At 40.3% G+C, this 19,507-nt stretch overlaps 1 protein-coding gene and 1 long non-coding RNA gene across 2 annotated transcripts in view; both read right to left on the minus strand.

Moving 5' to 3' along the window:
- LOC127861610 (intraflagellar transport protein 172 homolog) overlaps positions 1 to 19,507 on the minus strand; it is a 59,085-nt gene that overhangs the window by 10,206 nt on the left and 29,372 nt on the right. Inside the window, exons 24-36 of the mRNA XM_052400260.1 lie at positions 17,942 to 18,031; positions 14,872 to 14,969; positions 13,602 to 13,737; positions 12,254 to 12,370; positions 11,615 to 11,757; positions 11,028 to 11,186; positions 10,010 to 10,190; positions 9,276 to 9,385; positions 2,153 to 2,288; positions 1,438 to 1,536; positions 954 to 1,063; positions 420 to 483; positions 16 to 219 (exon numbers count right to left, since the gene is read on the minus strand). Coding sequence (XP_052256220.1) covers positions 16 to 219; positions 420 to 483; positions 954 to 1,063; positions 1,438 to 1,536; positions 2,153 to 2,288; positions 9,276 to 9,385; positions 10,010 to 10,190; positions 11,028 to 11,186; positions 11,615 to 11,757; positions 12,254 to 12,370; positions 13,602 to 13,737; positions 14,872 to 14,969; positions 17,942 to 18,031 — 1,647 coding nt within the window. The remainder of the gene's footprint in view (positions 1 to 15; positions 220 to 419; positions 484 to 953; positions 1,064 to 1,437; positions 1,537 to 2,152; positions 2,289 to 9,275; positions 9,386 to 10,009; positions 10,191 to 11,027; positions 11,187 to 11,614; positions 11,758 to 12,253; positions 12,371 to 13,601; positions 13,738 to 14,871; positions 14,970 to 17,941; positions 18,032 to 19,507) is intronic.
- LOC127861627 (uncharacterized) lies at positions 15,509 to 17,169 on the minus strand. Its single transcript, XR_008040300.1, has 2 exons — positions 16,734 to 17,169; positions 15,509 to 16,432 (listed from the first exon to the last, which is right to left on the minus strand). It is a non-coding gene; the product is annotated as an uncharacterized LOC127861627 (long non-coding RNA).

Raw genomic sequence — 19,507 nt, forward strand, 5'->3', positions numbered from 1 at the left:
TTAACATAAACTCACCTGTGCATTAGCCGGGGCCCCGTAGCGCACGTATTGGTCCATGGCCCGCAGTGTGTCACCTCCCTTGATGAGGTGGGTGGCGTACAGGGCCACATACTTGTGCAGAACCTTGGGGTTCTGCTGTTCTGCCGTGTCCAGGGCCTTCTGCCACTCCCCCTTCTCAATGTACATGTCCATGGCTCCCACCACGTCCACACTGGCCAGCTGGGTGAAAGAGGAGGGCAGAGAAAATGTAGTTATTGGTAATTGTTTTTGGCAGCTACTGTACTTAAAGTAAAATCATGTCAAAATGGTTTTTTTTACAATTAATAGGAGAAGTACATTGTCACTACAACAAAATCCTCAGTGGATATAAATGAGATTTTACACCAAAATCAACTGATAACATCTAAGCATGCACTCACCACATCAGCCCTGCCCTGGCTCTTCAAGGATTCTTTGTAGCGCTCCTCCACATACGGCTCATACCTGTAACACAGGCACAAAATGATTCATACAATTATATATAAGCAACGTCATGCAAAAATGGGTCTTAAGTATCTGCAGCCAGAGAAGCTCCCTACCAGCCTGTGCATCTCGGCAGTCTGGTCAGGAGCTACCCTGTCGACTAATATGACTACAAAACATTGTGTGATTTTCATAGCAGACAGCATTGCCCCTTACCAGACTACAGAATTGCGCAGGCTGCCCTGGAGGTAAGCGGCACTATGGTCACATATGGCATAAGACCCAGTTTTGCATGACACGTCATCATATTGCTGATAGAGATTATCTTTAAGCTAAGTTTAAAGAATATTTGTTATTGGAACATTATTAGGGGCAGTGACCACAGTCACAGTAAGTTTGTTTTAACAGGAAGAATGGTCACTTTTCTGGAATACAGGTGAATACAGGTGACATAGAAAACCCAACTGTAGTTTCAGAAATCAAACCCCTACCTTGGTTCTAGCTCCTTGGCAACCTTTCTTGCCTTGTTCCACTCCTCGGCTGCTATGAACATGTCAATGGCGTCCTTTGTCATGTCCACATTCAGGTACAACTCTGCAGCCTGAAAATATATGGAGAATCTTGTCTGCTAACACAAATTTATTACAGATTATTTCAAACAACAAAATGAATATAATAATAATACGGTTTATCAAAGCAATCATAAATAATAATAATATGGTTAACCAAACCGATCATTAAATAGTGTTTTGCTTTGTTTGCATATTAAAATAATAATTTCATTTTATATTTTCTAGTTTTACCTGTAAACAAAAAAGTACTGAACAGTAATTCAAATTAGGATTAAACTCACTAATTTTGTTTCAATGTTTCATGTCTATGAATATAATAAGTATCTTTTCTCCACATAAGTTGATTTTCACTTGTTAAAATGTTTGTTAAAGCCGCAGATCCAAATATAAAGTGTGGACTTACTGATGTGTACTTTTTCATCTCTACCAGTCGTGGACAGACAATCTCCACAACCCGGGTGGCCTTGTCCTGTCCCAGAAACTTGATAGCCAGGTCAGCCCCCTGGAGAAATGGGAACAGAAACATTACAGTAAAGGTAACACCACAGTCAATCATATATCACGTTCTCCAGTTGAGGACAGAGCATCTCCAAAACACAGATGGCATCTTCGAGCCTATGTGACTTGATAGCAGGGTCAGAACCATGGGAAAATGAGAAGAGAAACAGTGGAGAATAGGTTACGACACAGTCAATAATAAATCATGTCCCCAGATGAGGAAAGAGCATCTCCAAAATCCAGATGGCATTTTTGAGCCCATTGCCTCATGGGAAGAGCTCACAGGAAGTTTGGTGAAAACACCATAAGGTGGGCACACAAGTTCCAAAACTAATTAATACTGTTTGCAAATAGCTGTACATCAACAACTTTGCAATACTTACTGAATTATTATCAGCCTTGCTCAGGGAAAATGGGGCTTCATGCATTTGTATAATGTGTCATCAAAGATAAGCGCGTGTAGGACAACACTTACCTCTTTCATTGTTAATTTCGTTGAAAGGAATCTCTTCTTAGCGAAAATCAAAGATTTGCACAGGCTAATCTGGGAGGTCTTTTACGTACATGCATTAAACCCTGTTTTACCAGAGCAAGCTCATCTAAATGTTACAATGTCCTACCTTCAGCCAGCACTTTGTGAGGAGCTCCTTGTCGTTGGTTAGTTCAGTGGTGACCTTCAAGTAGCACTCCACTGCGCGGGCGTACTCCCCAGACGACTCCCACTCTCGGGCCTGCTGCAGCATGGACTCTGAGCCCCTGGGAACAATGAGAGAACATTTGAAACTTGTTAAGGAAGAACTGGGTTAAATGCATGTGCATTAAGTGTTGTCCCAGGGATGACATTTCCGCCTCAACTGGATTATTGTTAAGAAGAAACTTCCTTTTAATTAAAAATTCAACAAGGGCTGTTTGTAAAACAAATTTTCTTAAGTAAAATTCATTTTAATTATTAAATACTTACCTGTTATCTCTAGCTTACCCCTTTCCAAGGTAATTATTTCATCCGGAAAATATTCAAGCGCTGGGAATCGTCCACCTCTATAAGAATCCAAATCAGGTTAAACATAGTACAATGCAACCTAACAGGAAATCAAGAACCACAACTCATCTTTCCTTTACGCAAACATAAAAAGGCGATGAGCGGGGTGGGAGGTGGGACTTACCGATAACAGGTAAGTATTTAATAATTAAAATGAATTTTACTTAAGAAAATTTGTTTTAATATCATAAATACGTTACCTGTTATCTCTAGCTGATTTTGCAGCTGCGGCGGGAAGGTTCGCATATTTTTTCCCATCACAGCAAAACCCATATAGAGGGTTTACAGCCAGAGATAGTAGAATCAAGTCCTCTTATAATCTTTGTTAGTACAGTATAGTACTTAATTCTCGGATGGCACCAGTGTACTTACGCCATAGAAGAAACTACAGTTTGAGCCACTACAAGAGGACCCAACTTATACAAATTGTCTTGTTGGCACTCAAGAGAACGAAGATAAAAAGAGGAGAAGGTGGTCGGATTCCTCCAGAAAGCAGCTTGAAGCACTTCAGATAGTGGGGTCTGATTAATATAAGCCCACGAAGCCGAAAGAGCTCTTAATTCATGCGGTCTTATCTTAAACAGGGATAAATCCCTCGATGAAAGAGAAGAATAAGCTTTCCTTATAGTCGAGGCTATCCAACGAGAAATAGAAGCCGCAGACACATCGCCCCCCCCTTTTAATGGAATGAAAAGTCTCTTGCGAGAACCTCGAATAGACTTTACCTTTTTAAGGTAGAACTTCAAAGCCCTGACCGGGCAAAGGAGTCTATCATCCTCTTCATGTCCACAAGTTCTAGATAGACTTGGAACTTTGAAGGGTTTGGAAGTCATAGAGGGGAGTTGATTTTTAGCAAGGAATCCTGACTGACACAACAATGTAACAGAACCATCAGAAGAGTCAAAACGAAGATGACTATCCTCGATAGAAAGAGCATGAATTTCACTTCTCCGTTTGGCTGAAGCCATAGTAAGAAGGAAAACGGTCTTCCATGTTAGGAATTGTAATGAAGCCTGATCAAGAGGTTCATAGGGAGCCTTAATAAGGGAACCAAGCACACAAGCTAAATCCCATTTAGGAGCAAGTGTACGAGATACAGGACGACTAAGTTCCATAGCTCGAACAAGTTCTGAAATAGCTGGATCAGCACAGACTTGTGAAGACTTAGTGAAAGCCAATGTATGCGAAATCATAGATCTGTATCCTTTGATGGAATTAAGAGAAAGTTTCTTATCATCAAAAAGATAAATGAGAAAATCCGCTATTCGTCTAGCAGAGGGATTGAGGGGATTAATTTTCCCTCGAAAACACCAATTGGAGAAGAGTTTCCAACGAGCATCATAGACTGCTCTGGTGGATTTTCTCCTTGCCGAAGCAACGAGGGTTGAAGCCCTGACAGAAAAACATTTCTTCTGCAAAGATTGCCTGATAACGGCCAGACGTGTAAGTGGAACATTTTTGGGTCCGCATGTAGTCTGCCGCTTTGAGACAGAAGATCTGACCTGTGAGGAAGATTCCTGGGATAATCGTACAGGAGACTGAGAAGATCGTTGAACCAAGATCTTCTGGGCCACCAAGGGGCAATCAGGAGTATCCTGCAAGAGCTCACCCTGATTTTCCCCAATATTTGGGGAATTAGAATGGGTGGGGGATAGGCGTAAGCGTCCAGTTGGTCCCATGCGAACGAAAGCGCGTCGATTGCCCACGCTGCTGGATCGTAAACTGGACTCACATACAGAGGAAGTCTGTGATTGTGTCTGGTTGCAAAAAGATCGACCAGGGGATAACCGAACTTGAAAAAGATCTGGTTGGTCACTTCTTGATAAAGTGTCCACTCTGATGGAAGTAACTGGTGTTTGCGAGACAAACCATCCGCCAGGGCGTTGAGGCGACCTGGTATATATTTTGCCAGCAGATGAATGTTGAGTGTTTTGCAAAGAACAAGTAATTTTCTGGTTTCCAGATACAGGGATTGAGAATGTGTCCCCCCCTGTGCCTGGATGTAAGCCACCACAGATGTGTTGTCTGTTGACACCATCACACAAGAGTCTCGAAGATGTGATTGGAAATGAGATACAGCTAGAAATACTGCTCGCATTTCTAGATTGTTGATATGAAGGTGAGATTCCTGATGAGACCACAACCCTGAAATTATCAGACTGAGAGGTTCCAGGTGAGCACCCCACCCTTCCTTGCTCGCATCCGTTATTAGATATAATGACGGTTGCGGAGGAAGAAGGGGTACTCCTGCCAACAGAGTCTCCTCGTCTAGCCACCACTGAAGATGAGACCTTAAGGAGGGAAGGATTGGAATCTGTGTTAATAGATTGCCTGGAGACCATTTCCAACAAGCTGAGAGATAGTGCTGAAGAGGACGTAGGAAGAGACGTCCCAACTGCACAAAGTCTGCTACTGAGCTCAGGATACCGTTGAGAGAGAGGAATTCTTGAGCTGTTATATGAGATTGGGACAAAACCCAGTTGACCTTCATCAGAAGGTCTGATATACGTTGAATAGACACTCTGACCCGATTGATGTGGGTCAAGAAATTCATTCCCACAAACGTAAAGTCCTGTGAAGGAATGAGGTCTGATTTGTCTGCATTGAGAAGGAGCCCTAACGAGAGGAGCTCCTTCCAAGAGAATTCTAGGTTGTACAGAAGCAATTGACGATCGAGCTGGTGTAAGAGCCAGTCGTCGAAATACTGAAGAAGAATAATCCCGTGAACTCTGAGGTGTGATCCGACTGCCGACATTAGTTTGGTAAAAACTCGTGGGGCTGTCGCCAACCCGAAAGGCATAGACCGGAACTGGTAGACTTGGCCTTGAAAGGCGAATCGCAAGTACTTTCGGTAGTTGGGATGTATAGGAACATGGAAGTAAGCATCTTCCAGATCCAAAGACACCCCCCAGTGCAGGGGTTTGATGGATTCCCGTATGAAAGAAGGAGTCTCCATTTTGAAAGTTGGTTTGAGGAGATACATGTTGAACACTTTTAAATCTATTACTGGTCTCCAGGAACCATTTTTCTTTTGAACAAGAAAAAGACGACTGTAAAATCCTGGAGAATAAGGATCTTGAACCCTTTCTACCGCCTGTTTTTCCAAGAGCCCGAGAATGGACTCTGGAATATGTGGATGCCGAGATACCAGCTCTATAGGGACGCGAGAAAGTGGAGGCCTTTTTTCGAATTGAAAAGTCAGGCCTTTGTCACAAGAGAATGAACCCATGCGTCTGAAGTAATTTGAAGCCATCGATTTGAGAAGTGGAAAAGTCTGGCCCCGACTGGTATTTCCGGCATCGGAGGTTGTGGCGGTAGAAAGGGAAGGGACCTAGGGCTGATAAGCAGGAGGTGCGCCCCTGCCGGTAGAAGGTTTGAAATTCCTCTGTCCCGGCTTGGGTTTGCCCTTTTTCCCAGAATCTTTATTAGAAGACTTGTGTGACAAAGAAGGTCTGTTATAGGAAGACTGCCTATTAGGACCTGACCGTGGATTAAAAGAAGGCTTTTTAGAGAAAAGGTTATTTCTCTTAGCCGTCTTGAATGCTGGAACTGCTGGTGGCCTAGAAGCAGGATGCTTAAAGACCCCTTGGCGTTGTCCAGAGTTGTTTCTAGCTAAAGAAGCATGAAGTTGGTCATCCTTGTCAGCTGTGATTGCTTCTTGTATCCTTCCACCAAAAAGAAACCCTGATGTGAGAGGAGCTGTTCTGAGCGAGTTCATACCAGGTTCCAACAGAAAATCTTTAGGTAAAGAAGTAAGGATAAGATCTCTACGAATCCTTAGCATCTCGGACATTGAAGAAGCAGAAGTGTGAGATAAGGCCAGTGTGGTCCGTGAGAGATGAATTAACAAATCACGGAGTTCCTCCGGAACAGATTCCGACCAATCACACACCATTTGTAAAATTGTCGCTAGCATGAAGTCAATTTGGTTAGTCAAACCTAATGATCTACGTTCCCTCATTTCCCAAGTTTCCAACATTGAAAACGGAACAGAAACTGAATTGGAACCACTTGGCATTACAAGAGATAGCTTGCTTATGTCCGGATCTGGAACCGGAAGTTTTGAAAAATCCAACCCAGATGTTGCATGTGGTACAGGAGGTTTGTAACTTTTACTACCTTCCTGGTGTTTTGGATCAGCTAGTTCCTTAGGAATTTTCCATGTTTCTCCTCGTTTTGGAATAGTCTTAATAGCTGATTCCAATGATTGAAGAACAGATAGAACAGTAGAACCAATGGGAAGTCGTGGGTCAGGACGAGCCGTCGACTTAATAACCCTGTTGGGATCAAATGTACGAAAAAGTTGTTCTGTCACAGAAATCGTCGCATTTGAAGACAGTTTAGCAGGTCTTGGACAGTAATCTTCACCAAGAGTACGAAACATCAGTTCATAGATCTGACCAATCGGAGCTAAATATTGATCCGTCTCAACATTAGATTCTGCATCTGAATCAACCTCACTCTCTACAACACCAGCGGTTTGTATAGAATCAGCAGGAACAGAAGTGAGAATATCTTGTACCGGATTGTAATTGTCTGGTAACAGCGAATGATCATCCCCGACGTCAGTAAACTGATAATGTAAACCGGAAGAAGGTAAATTATCAGCATTGACCGGTACAAAATGTCCCGCCGAATTCTGTATCCATAGTGTATCAGGATTCGACAGGGTAGCTGTAGGGGGTACACGACTAGATACTGTAGATGATACCCGTGGTGTTGACACTGACGCCGTAGTAGTGAGATGAGCTCCTGAAGATGCAATACGTGTGGCAGTCAACGTTGGAACCGACACATTTGGCATGGAAACATGCGATTCCATAACGGAACACGATGGTGAACGACTATACGTATGGTAAGTTCGATGCTGTCTACGTGAACGTTGCCGACGTCCTCGTTTCCTGCAATGTCGAGATCTGGATCGGCTGCGCTGTCGAGATGTGGATCGGCTGCGATGAGATCGAGATTTTTTGGAATACCGTCTCCGTGAGTGACGACGTGATCGCTTATGAGCGCCGCGACGATGATAACTGCTCGACGAAGAAGAGCGTGTCCGATGTCCACTCCTTGATGAAGACGATGTATTCGACGACGAATCGGATGTAGAAGAATACGCCGATGATGAAGACCGAGTTCTTCTTGACCGGCGATTGGTGTTATCGGTGACCGGACCGGTGATCAATGACCGGACCGGACCGGACCGGTGACATGACCGGCCCGGACCGGTGACATGACCGGTGACCGGACCGGTGACCGGCCGGTCATATTATGACCGGTTACGTAACCGGCCAAAGACCGTAGAATGGCGGCTGCCATGTGGTCTGACATTGATCCAGTCGTTCCATGATCAATGTCGCCGGTATGCATGGTGTGAGTCATAAGATCTGATGACGATCGACTGACAACAACACCATCTTGCCCGGTACCCAGTGACTGACAAAACTGCTGGTCATCCTTGACCAGTGGAGTCACTGGGTAATCAACGTCGGATGGAGGTTCGTTGCGTTTGCGGCTGATCGACGTCCTCTGGCGACCTGCTTTTGTCCATACGTCGTAAGCCCACAAATCGCAAACCGCACATTTGTTATTAAATGTGCAACCGGTACATGCCAAGCAAGTATCGTGGGAATCCCACCTTGCTTTGATATGACCACAAGAACCTCTATCCTGTAAGTTCATTCTGAAATAAAAGAAACAGAAAGAACCTACAAAAGACAAATTAATGATTATAAATTCAAATAAAAAGTTAAACCACAAAATGTAAACACAAAGAACGCTGTCCAATTGACCTCAATTACTTATTGGGGAATAGGCACGAATTCCTCGTGGTTCACGTGCTCATGACGTCATGTACATGAGCGACGATGCAAACAAAGAAACCCAGCAAAAGCAGAAATATGACAATTACTGCAACAAAAAGTATAGAAATATAAACCGAATGATACAAATAAAAGATAAATAAACTTTATCCTTTTAAACTCCGCCAAAAACACAGTGAAAAGAACACATAAGTCCTGAGCCTAAAATAGGCGTGCACATGGTTTTATCCGGAAAGGAAAGATGAGTTGTGGTTCTTGATTTCCTGTTAGGTTGCATTGTACTATGTTTAACCTGATTTGGATTCTTATAGAGGTGGACGATTCCCAGCGCTTGAATATTTTCCGGATGAAATAATTCCCTTGGAAAGGGGTAAGCTAGAGATAACAGGTAACGTATTTATGATATTAAAACATGCATTCCCCCCATATGGGCTGTCAGTTGTAGTGGCAGCCATTGGGTGAATACGTTTTTTTTTACTGTGACCTTGACCTTTGACCTAGTGACCTTTTGTCACTGTGACCTTGACCTTTGACCTAGTGACCTGAAAATCAATAGGGGTCATCTGCCAGTCATGATCAATGTACCTATGAAGTTTCATGATCCTAGGCCTAATTATTCTTGAGTTATCATCAGGAAACCATTTTACTGTTTCGAGTCACTGTGACCTTGACCTTTGACCTAGTGACCTGAAAATCAATAGGGGTCATCTGCCAGTCTTGATCAATGTACCTATGAAGTTTCATGATCCTAGGCCTAAGCGTTCTTGAGTTATCATTTCCAAGGATTGGATCAAAGTCCTCCCATGAGCAAGATGGGCACCAATCTAAAAATTTAGAACAAGAAAAAATATCAAATGTTACTCAAGTCTTCAGCTAATGCCCTACCTGGTGGACTTGTCAGTCATCTCACGGTCATACTCGTCCTGCAGCTGCTGCAGCTTGTGTGGCACGTACTCCTTGCAGACCCGTAGAGCGTCCTGCCACATGCCAGAGTCCTGAAAACAACACACAAAACACACTGTGAACTTTTATGGGTTTTTTTGTTTCAAGAAAGACTCCTCTAAAGCAAACTCCAGTTTAGGCAGAAAGTGTCATCCCTGATTAGCCTGACTACTCATATGGTAAATTTAGTATCATCAACATTCCTTTGTATAAAATAAATCATATACACCTCTACAGTTCATAACTTGAAATTACTTAGTTCATCTTCTGCATGATTTAACACAATCCTTATCAGTAAAAAGCAATTTTATACAGCCTGCAGTATTTATCCGTCTGTTCAGGCATAAGATTTCAGATTGTTTTACGTTTCTTTAAAAAAAAAACATTTACATATTAGGAAAAACAGGGCTTATTTAGTGATTACAGTGTTGTTCCAGATTAGCCTGTGCAGTCAACACAGGCTAATTAGGTACAACAATTTCCCCTTTTTGGGGTATTTTTCGTGTCAAGAAAGTATCTTTTTAGCAAAAATCCAGTTTAGGCGGAAAGTGTTGTCTGTGATAAGCCTGTGCAAACTGCACAGGCTAATCTGGAACCATAATTTAGACACATGTATTAAGCCCTATTTTCCCAAGAGCAAGACTGCAATACACTCAAATGCATAGTTTCCACAGTACCCTGTAGTACTTGACAGCCAGTTCTGGCCTCTGAGCTCGGAGCAGGTAGGTCTCCGCCTTGGCGTACTCTTTGGCCTCGAAGGCAAATCTCGCCTGCCCCACGAGAACATCGGCCACTGAGTCCGGGTCGTGAGCCTCTGCTACGCGCTGGGCAGAGTCCCAGTCCTGGTTGTGCACGTACCTGCAGTCAGAGGAATCATGCGAAATGAGAGCTACTTTGAGTCTCATTCTTAGAAAACCGAGCTTAATGCATTTTGCCTGTTATATCTGCATGAAGAAAAATAAATCTACGTACATTTCTATCTGATCTCAATTTGTTAAATCAATTGAACCTCATTTTGAGAAAAATATGCCTTAATGAATGTTCAATAAGTGTCATCCCTGATAAGCCTTTGCAGTCCCCACAGGCTAATAAGGTACAACACCTTCCTCCTAGACTGGCGCACCGTTTTGCAGAGACTTCCTTAAAAACGAAAAATTCAATAAAAGCTGGGATGACACTTTGTGCACTTGTATTTAGCGCATTTTTCTCAGAACTTACCTCATTTGAATAAAGAAATAGGGATGGGATAACATGTCTATATGGGCCTTTTTGCTTAATTAAAATTACAAAATAAGCCTTTTTTGTTAATTGCATTATGCTGGAGAAAGAGGGGTTTAAGGGAAAATTTATGACTTCAGAGAACTTTCTCTAAGAGAGGTAGTGTTCACTTCCCATAAAAAGAGAAAACGATTTATTGTAACCTAAATATGCTAACATTTGCAGTCCAACATCAATACTTTTGGAGTTATACATGGCACAAATCAAAAGGAATTGTTTACAGTTTGGAAAAATGAAAATTTTTAAACAAAACATGTCACAGATTCAAAAACAGAATGTATCCATTATATTCAAACAACACAAAGAACACTCCTGCCTACAAAAATTGTTAAAGATAAATTATAAACAGAAGGCATCAAAAGATTTTGCAGACAACCAATTAAGGCCATAAACATTCAGAGCAGATATGTAACACACATGAGAACCGCCTCCTTTGGTTTCTTTGCGTTGATGAACTCTGCTTCAGCGTCTGCAAACCGCCCCTCGTCCTCCAGGTACATGGCGTGCTTGAGGAAGATCTCTGGCAGCTTCTCCTTCATGGCAATCTTAGACAGCTCAAACGCAAAGTCAAACGCACTGAAAACAAACAACGCAAAGTCACCCGCACTGAAAACAAACAACGCAAAGTCAATCGCACTGAAAACAAACAACGCAAAGTCAATCGCACTGAAAACAAACAACGCAAAGTCAACCGCACCAAAAACAAGCAACGCTATGTCATATTCACTGAAAATACAAAATAGACAAATCTAATGCTCTGAAAACAAAGCATCACCAGAATAGTAATGAACAAGCTCAAACACAACAAAGAAACTCATTGTGACAGGAAGATCATGTTTGAAATTTGTTCATTTTCATGCTTATCATTATCTTAGGGTTGGAAATGAAGCCTTAAAAACTTGAATAAAAAAATTCCTTTCTTTCATTTGATTTCCTATGGGACTACAAACGTGTTTAAATGTGTATTTAAGCGGTAACAGGTTAAACAATAGACTGATATTCACCAGTTTTCAGCAGCATAATCGATGGCGGCATCTAGAAGACCAAATTTGTTGAGGAGTTTCACTGCCGAGTCCCCTCCTAGGCTCTTGGCCCATAGGTAGGCTACCTGCTTGCTGGCGTTTGCATTCCCCTGGGCTTTGGCAACCTGAGTTGCAAGAAGAAAATTACAAAATGAGCCGTGTTCATGGAAAACCAGGCATAATTCATGTACATAAAGCGTCGTCCCAGATTAGCCTAATCAGGGACAACACTTTACGCTTTTATGAAACTTTTTGTTCAAAAGAAGTCTTTTCTAAACAAAAATACATTTTAAGTAGAAAGTGTTATCCCTGATTAGCCTGCGCACAGGCTAATCTAGGAAGGCATATAAACATAAGGGATTTCTAACGAAACTATCATACCTAATTTTTATAATTTTTCCAGTAGTTAATTGATAATTTCACAAGTTTTGAACAACTTTACCTCTAAAGACCATATATCAGTGTCTTGCACAATAATAATAAAGAATACAATTAACACATTTTTATTATACAGGATCCTGTATCATAAATACCACAACATGGGACAAACTCCTGTGATCATGTGTTTGCTGTCCCATTTTCCACATCAATGCCATGAACTCTCTGACCACTTGTACTCACCCTATGTGCCTCGTCCCACATGTCCTGTGAGCGGTACATGTTCACAGCAGCCTTCCAGTCCCCAGACTCCACGTAGTACTGCTCTGCCTGACGCAGGTTGCCCTCCCCTTCACACTCCTGCAGAACATGAGCAGCAGTAAAGTATATGAGCCTTGTTCTGGGAAAACAGGGCTTATAGCATGTGCAGGATTGTTTTCCAACATAAGCCTGTGCAGTCAGAGACAACACTTTCCACAGTGTGCAAACAAATATCCAGTTTAGGCTGAAAGAGTCATCCATAATGAGCCTGTGTGGACTGAACAGGCTAATCTATGATGACACTTATGCATTACGCCCTGTTTCCCAAGAGCAAGGATCGTATGTCCAGTTATCTTTTTTACTTTGATTTAAAAGGACCAATTGCCAGAACCATACATCATTCCTCTCCACTCACAAATATTTGAGAACTTCAAGAAACTAAGTGGGTACATTGACTTGACTGTCTTCTCTTTTTTTCGCAACGATTTTTGTTACACCAATTTAAAAAATATCCTTTAGTATCCTTTATTAATGTAAGAAATGATATTTAATTAAATTTGTAATTAATTAAGCTATGTGTATAGCTGTTAAAAAATATAATAAATGTCTTTATACTTTCAGAATTTACCAAACAATTTGCTATTAAGAAAACAATTGGTTTAAAGCTATTGACAGAGATATTGTGTGTACAGTAATTTATGGAGATTGGCCTGCCTCTGAAGGTGTGGTTTTCATTAAAAAAAGCAACCTATTAATAAATTAACATAATTTTTATTTATTAAGTTCACACTTACACATGAGTTATAAAACAAATAACAAACTCATACTCAGAAGATTATAAAAGCAAACTCGGCTTAACAAGTCACACAATGGTATTACTTTTCAAAACACCTATGCTTTAACCAATCTTTGACTTTAGAAGAGCTTTAGGCCAGAATATTTCAAAGTTCAACTCTGAGATTGTGTGTGCCTATGTTCCAGCCCCCTACTGTGGACACAGTGCAGCTGACCCATTTCAGCTGAGATCTATACACTGCTGAGATTGCAACAGTCCTGGAGAGCAGTGGTTTTATAAAGACCCTGCTATTTTTCCAAAATATATAGCCTTGCAATCGGAAAATAGAGCTTAATGCATGTGTGTAATGTGCGTAATGTGTTGTCCCAGATAAGCCTATGCAGACTAAACAGGCTAACCAGGGATGACACTTTACAAGCATGCATTAAGCCCTGTGTTCCCACAATGAGGCTCATATGGGATGAAACTTTATGCACATGCTATGTCCACCATTTTCATAAAGAAAGTCTAATATAGATGTGAATTCCCACTCACCTTGGCCAGGTGGATGTATGTGTCCTCTAGCAGGTCAGGGTGGTGCACTTTCACAAGGCGCACCATGTCGCTGTACATCTTCTGCTTCTTGTACATCGAGATGGCCAAATCGGGCTCCTTCACTGCCACAAACAATCTGAAAAAGACAAGCCAGGCCGATGGATGAAGGTACTACATGGATTTTAAATATACAAACAGTCTGTAAAAGGCACGCTGGGTCAGTGGATGTTAGTTCTTAATTGGGTAATTAAAAAAACAACTTTCAGTACTTTCATTGAAATACTTAATTTTGATTTGATCATCCCACAATGTGATCTGTCATTAAGACCCCAACTAAACCCACAGTGAAAGCAATTAAACTCATGACTACCACTACCGTGTGCATTCAATAACATACAGCATGAGTTTCCCACAGTAATATAAATGTTAAAAAATTACAGTAAAATTGGATTTATCAGCTGATTTATTTACACAAAAAATCTCTCAGCAATATAACTGGACCTACAAAATGTACAAAACTTTCTTTCTAAACCTTTCTGAACCAGCCCCAATAAGACTGCTCCCCTCTTTTCCATGCTTTTTAATAGTCTTAAACCACAAATCAAACACAAAGTTTGTAACAAAAATGACAAAAGCAAAGTCTTTTATCATACATTATACAAAAATACACAAATTTAACTTCCAACAAATATTCCATATTTCACAAATCCACAATATTATATTTTAACAAAACAAGAGCACCGCATAACGGGTGCCAACGCTAGTTTTTTTTTTTAGAGGTCACAGTGACTCAAAAATGGGTGTTGCATGTAGAACTCATCAAGGTGCATCTACATATGAAGTGTCAAAGTTGTAGGTGGAAGCACTTTGATTGTAGTGACAAATGTCAAGGTTTTAGCACGACGCGGACAGGGGACGATGAGCTGGCTATGACAATACCTCGGGTTTTCTCTGAAAACAGCCGAGCTAATAAAATGAATACAAAGAGCTCGGGTATCCACACAGCCACAGCTGATGAAAAATGAATTCTGCACATCAACACTTCAAATTTGGTATTTGTGGTTAGGCACATCAGAAATGTGGAAGGACTTTACCCTACAAAGTTTAAATATTTCAGACTGACCAACCGACAAGCCATCTGACATAACGATTTTTAACATTTTATGCGGACTGACCGAACAAAAAACCAACGGAAAGAGTGACCAAAATATTCCGCTCTTAAACTGCGTTGTTAGAAACGGGTCAAGTCACTTCAATGTCAAAGACATACTTCTCTGCCTCCCTGAACTTGCCCTGTTCTTCCAGCTGTCGGGCCTGAGAGATGTACATGGCAGACACGTCATCAGACTTCATGTAGCTCGAGGCCATCTGACAGGAGAGAAAATTTGTATTTTTTTTTTAGAAAACTGGTCTTAATGTATGTGCGTAAAGTGTCGTCCCAAATTTACCTGAGCTGTCCACGCTAATCAGGGAGGACACTTTCCCCCTAGACTTTGTTAAATCAAAAAATATCAAAAAAGCAGAAAGGGACGTCCTTGATTAGCCTATGCAGATCAGGAAGAATAAGAATGAACATTTCATTTCAACTCAAACAAAAAAATTCTGCATCAGATTTTTAGGATTTGTCAGGTACAATATTGATATATGTCTACCATAAAAAACTAGAGGAATTCAGTATTTTCAAAAATGATAACAAACATCTCCTTTGAGGGACTTTTGCCCACTTGCTGGTTTATTTGCACTTAAAGGGATCTTTTCACGCTTTGGTAAATTGACAAAATTGAAAAAAGTTGTTTCAGATTCGCACATTTTCGTTTTAGTTATATTTGTGAGGAAACAGTAATACTGAACATTTACCATGGTCTAATATAGCCATTATATGCATCTTTTGACGATTTTAAAACCTAACAAGAGTTCCGCGGTCGGAGATGACCGCATTGAAGCCGGATTTTTGATTTAAATGACAGGAAAGTACCTTTCGTGTTTTTGTCAATGCAATACTTAAATTACTGAAATATTGTTCAAAGGTCAAAATGAAATGTAAGTACTTTTCAAGGCATGAGCAAACCTTGTGTTATGTTTTGAATGCATGCATATACATGAACAACAATAACATTTAAGGTCACAAACTAGGTACAAGCATACCAAAGTTATAACATGGAATAAGAACTTTAACATTTTTACCTACCAAAGTTATAAGAACTTTAACATTTTTACATTCAAGGTCACAGTGACCTTGACCTTAGAATGAATGACCTTGAAATGACCAGTGGTCATCTAAGTGTGCTTGCAAACCTTCATGTCAAGTTTGAAGACTCTATGTCCAAGCATACCAAAGTTATAACAATTTTAACATTTTAACATTTAAGGTCACAGTGACCTTGACCTTCAAATGAATGACATTGAAATGACCAGTGGTCATCTTCTAGTACTGGCCAATCTTTATTTCAAGTTTGAAGACTCTAGGTACAAGCATACCAAAGTTATAACATGAAATAAGAACTTTAACATTTTTACATTCAAGGTCACAGTGACCTTGACCTTCAAATGAATGACCTTGAAATGTCCAGTGGTTACTTACTAGTTCTGGCCAACCTTCATGTCAAGTTTCAAGACTCTAGGTCCAAGCATACCAAAGTTATAACAACTTTAACATTTTTACATTCAAGGTCACAGTGACCTTGACCTTCAAATGAATGACCTTGAAATGTCCAGTGGTTACTTACTAGTTCTGGCCAACCTTCATGTCAAGTTTCAAGACTCTAGGTCCAAGCATACCAAAGTTATAACAACTTTAACATTTTTATATTGAAGGTCACAGTGACCTTCACCTTCAAATGAATGACCTTGAAATGACCAGTGGTCATCTGTTAATCCTGGCCAACCTTCATGTCAAGTTTGAAGACTCTAGGTCCAAGCATACCAAAGTTATACCATGAAATAAGAACTTTAACATTTTTACATTCAAGGTCACAGTGACCTTGACCTTCAAATGAATGACCTTGAAATGACCAGTGGTTACTAACTAGTTATGGCCAACCTTCATGTCAAGTTTCAAGACTCTAGGTCCAAGCATACCAAAGTTATAACAACTTTAACATTTTTTATATTGAAGGTCACAGTGACCTTGACCTTCAAATGAATGACCTTGAAATGACCAGTGGTCATCTGTTACTCCTGGCCAACCTTCATGTCAAGTTTGAAGACTCTAGGTCCAAGCATACCAAAGTTATACCATGAAATAAGAACTTTAACATTTTTACATTCAAGGTCACAGTGACCTTGACCTTCAAATGAATGACCTTGAAATGACCAGTGGTTACTAACTAGTTATGGCCAACCTTCATGTCAAGTTTCAAGACTCTAGGTCCAAGCATACCAAAGTTATAACAACTTTAACATTTTTTATATTGAAGGTCACAGTGACCTTGACCTTCAAATGAATGACCTTGAAATGACCAGTGGTCATCTGTTACTCCTGGCCAACCTTCATGTCAAGTTTGAAGACTCTAGGTCCAAGCATACCAAAGTTATACCATGAAATAAGAACTTTAACATTTTCGAGCACGCCGCCCGCCCGCCCGCCCGCCCGCCCGCCCCCCCCGCCCGCCCGCCCGCCCGACAACATCAATCTATAAGCCGAGATTTTTTCGAAAAAAATCCGGCTAAAAATTATAAAGCGTTGCAACGCGAAACGATTGAATAGTTTGGAGAGTTCTGTTTTTGTCGTTAAATTTTGTGAAACTACGAAGATTGCTTATATAAGGTATAAAATACGTCAAGTATGTGTACTCAGCGGAATAGCTCAGTAGGCTAAAGCGTTTTTACTTCAGGACTCTGGCAGGACTCCAGGGGTCAGTGGTTCGAAACCTGCTCCGAGCAATGTTCTTTTCCTTTTTTTTATTTTATTCTTGATTTTTTACTGGAGCTTTTACGATCCAATGTTAACATTTATCAATATAAAGCATTTAATGAATAAGTTAAAAAATGCCAAAATCTGTGAAAAGGCCCCTTTAACTCACTTTGTTTTGTGCTAACAAACAGCAGTTCATTTACGTCTTTACAGTCTGTATTTTTTAAACAACACTTATAAAGTATAAAGCAAGCTGTATTTCAACCTTGTTAAAACAGTAAACATGCAGTTTAGTATGGTCATTATTATTAATTTATTTCCAAAACATTATTCAATGTTTTGTGTGTGAGTATTCCAGGTAAGTTTTGAATACATAATCCAAGGCTCATGGTTTTAAATGTTAAAAGCCTAGCTTTAAATCTTATATGTTTTCAAAACTTACATAGTATTCTATCTATATACACATTCACCAATCCTGGCCAATTACCTTGTGTGCCTGTTCCCACTTGCCCGCCTTTGTGTACATCTCGACCACCTCTCTAGTATTGCCAGCTTCTACGTACAGTTTCTCTGCTGTCTGGAATAGCATTCATCCTGACTATATTCAAAGCTCACGCTAAGGCGCGTACTTGGTATATTGACCAATCAACAGGTTTTGATTGACATTTCCTTCCACATTAAGACAGCCTGGACTTCACTTATTTACAAAGATGTCTTGTAAAAACATTTGTATACTTTACAATTTTGTTGTTGGAGATTGACCTGAAAATTTTCAATCCAGTCGTGGTCCCTCAATTCCAAGCTTAGCATTGATTAATATATGTGAGGGTAAAACACCATATCCATGCAGTTGCAGTTCATAATTTTTCTTGATTAGTAGTAAGCAATTTGTTTTCTAAAAATAGCGATTGCAAGAGCCATGTTTTGTGGCAATTAAAATTGATTTATAATGTTAATGTATTAAATGTAAACTTTAATAAATACACATGCTTTTTATCATCCTAACATCTTTTTTCTAGAACAGTAAAATTAACTTGCATTTTGAGTCTTTAATTTGAGGTTAATTATTTTTTATTATTCCATATTGATTAATCCAATTGCATAATGATTAATCCAAATGGCATAGTGATGAATCCAATTGTTTTAATGATTAATCCAATCAGCATAATAATTAACCCAATCTGCATAATGATTAACAAAATCTGAAAACAAGAGGGTCAAGATGGCCCTAGTTCTCTCACCTGAGAGGAGTCGGTTCATGCAATCTTTACCTTGTGTCAAACATGGCCTAGATATTGACCAGACAAACATTCTGGTCAAGTTTCATCATTATCGAACCAAAACTCTGGCATGGGAGTGTTTTTGTTTTTGTAAGATTTGAAATGGTGACCTATATTTTGAGTTGACCCCCCAAACATCAAACTTTGCTTACAAGGATTTTGTATTATATAATGAAAATTTGGACAATCTAAGGGCAATAATTATGGCATTAATTATGTGATTTTGCTCATCATCAAATTTGACTGAGATCTTTCAGCAACTTTGATAAAGACTGCTTGAGAAATGTGAATGCTAGAGTGTTTACACACCAAATGTGGACGGACAGACAGCGGACAAAGACCAATCCTAAAACCTCACCTGAGCAATCAGGTGAGCTAAAAAGTGTGTTTCACCGATCTGAGCCATTTTCCAACTTGTCCAAGAAATCAATAAAACCATTGTTATGACTAAGTTTCACGATAATTAGGCAAAAAATGTGACTCTTATAGTGTTCGATCACAAGGTTTCTCTCTATATAGTCACATAAGGAAAACTGCCCCACCACCCTGGCAGCCATGTTTATTGACCCATCGGGACCATTTGCAAACTCATCTGAGATATATATAAAACAAATCTATTCACCAAGTTTCATGATGATTTGGCAAAAAATGTGACTTCTAGAGTGTTCACAAGCTTTTTTTTACTATATAAATATAAGAACTGCCTGCCCCCCCCCCCCCCCCCCCCCCCCCCCCCCCCCCCGGCAGCCATGTTATTCAACTGACCGGAACCA

This window comes from Dreissena polymorpha, chromosome 16, assembly GCF_020536995.1.
Source record: "Dreissena polymorpha isolate Duluth1 chromosome 16, UMN_Dpol_1.0, whole genome shotgun sequence".
Classification (NCBI taxonomy): domain Eukaryota; kingdom Metazoa; phylum Mollusca; class Bivalvia; order Myida; family Dreissenidae; genus Dreissena; species Dreissena polymorpha.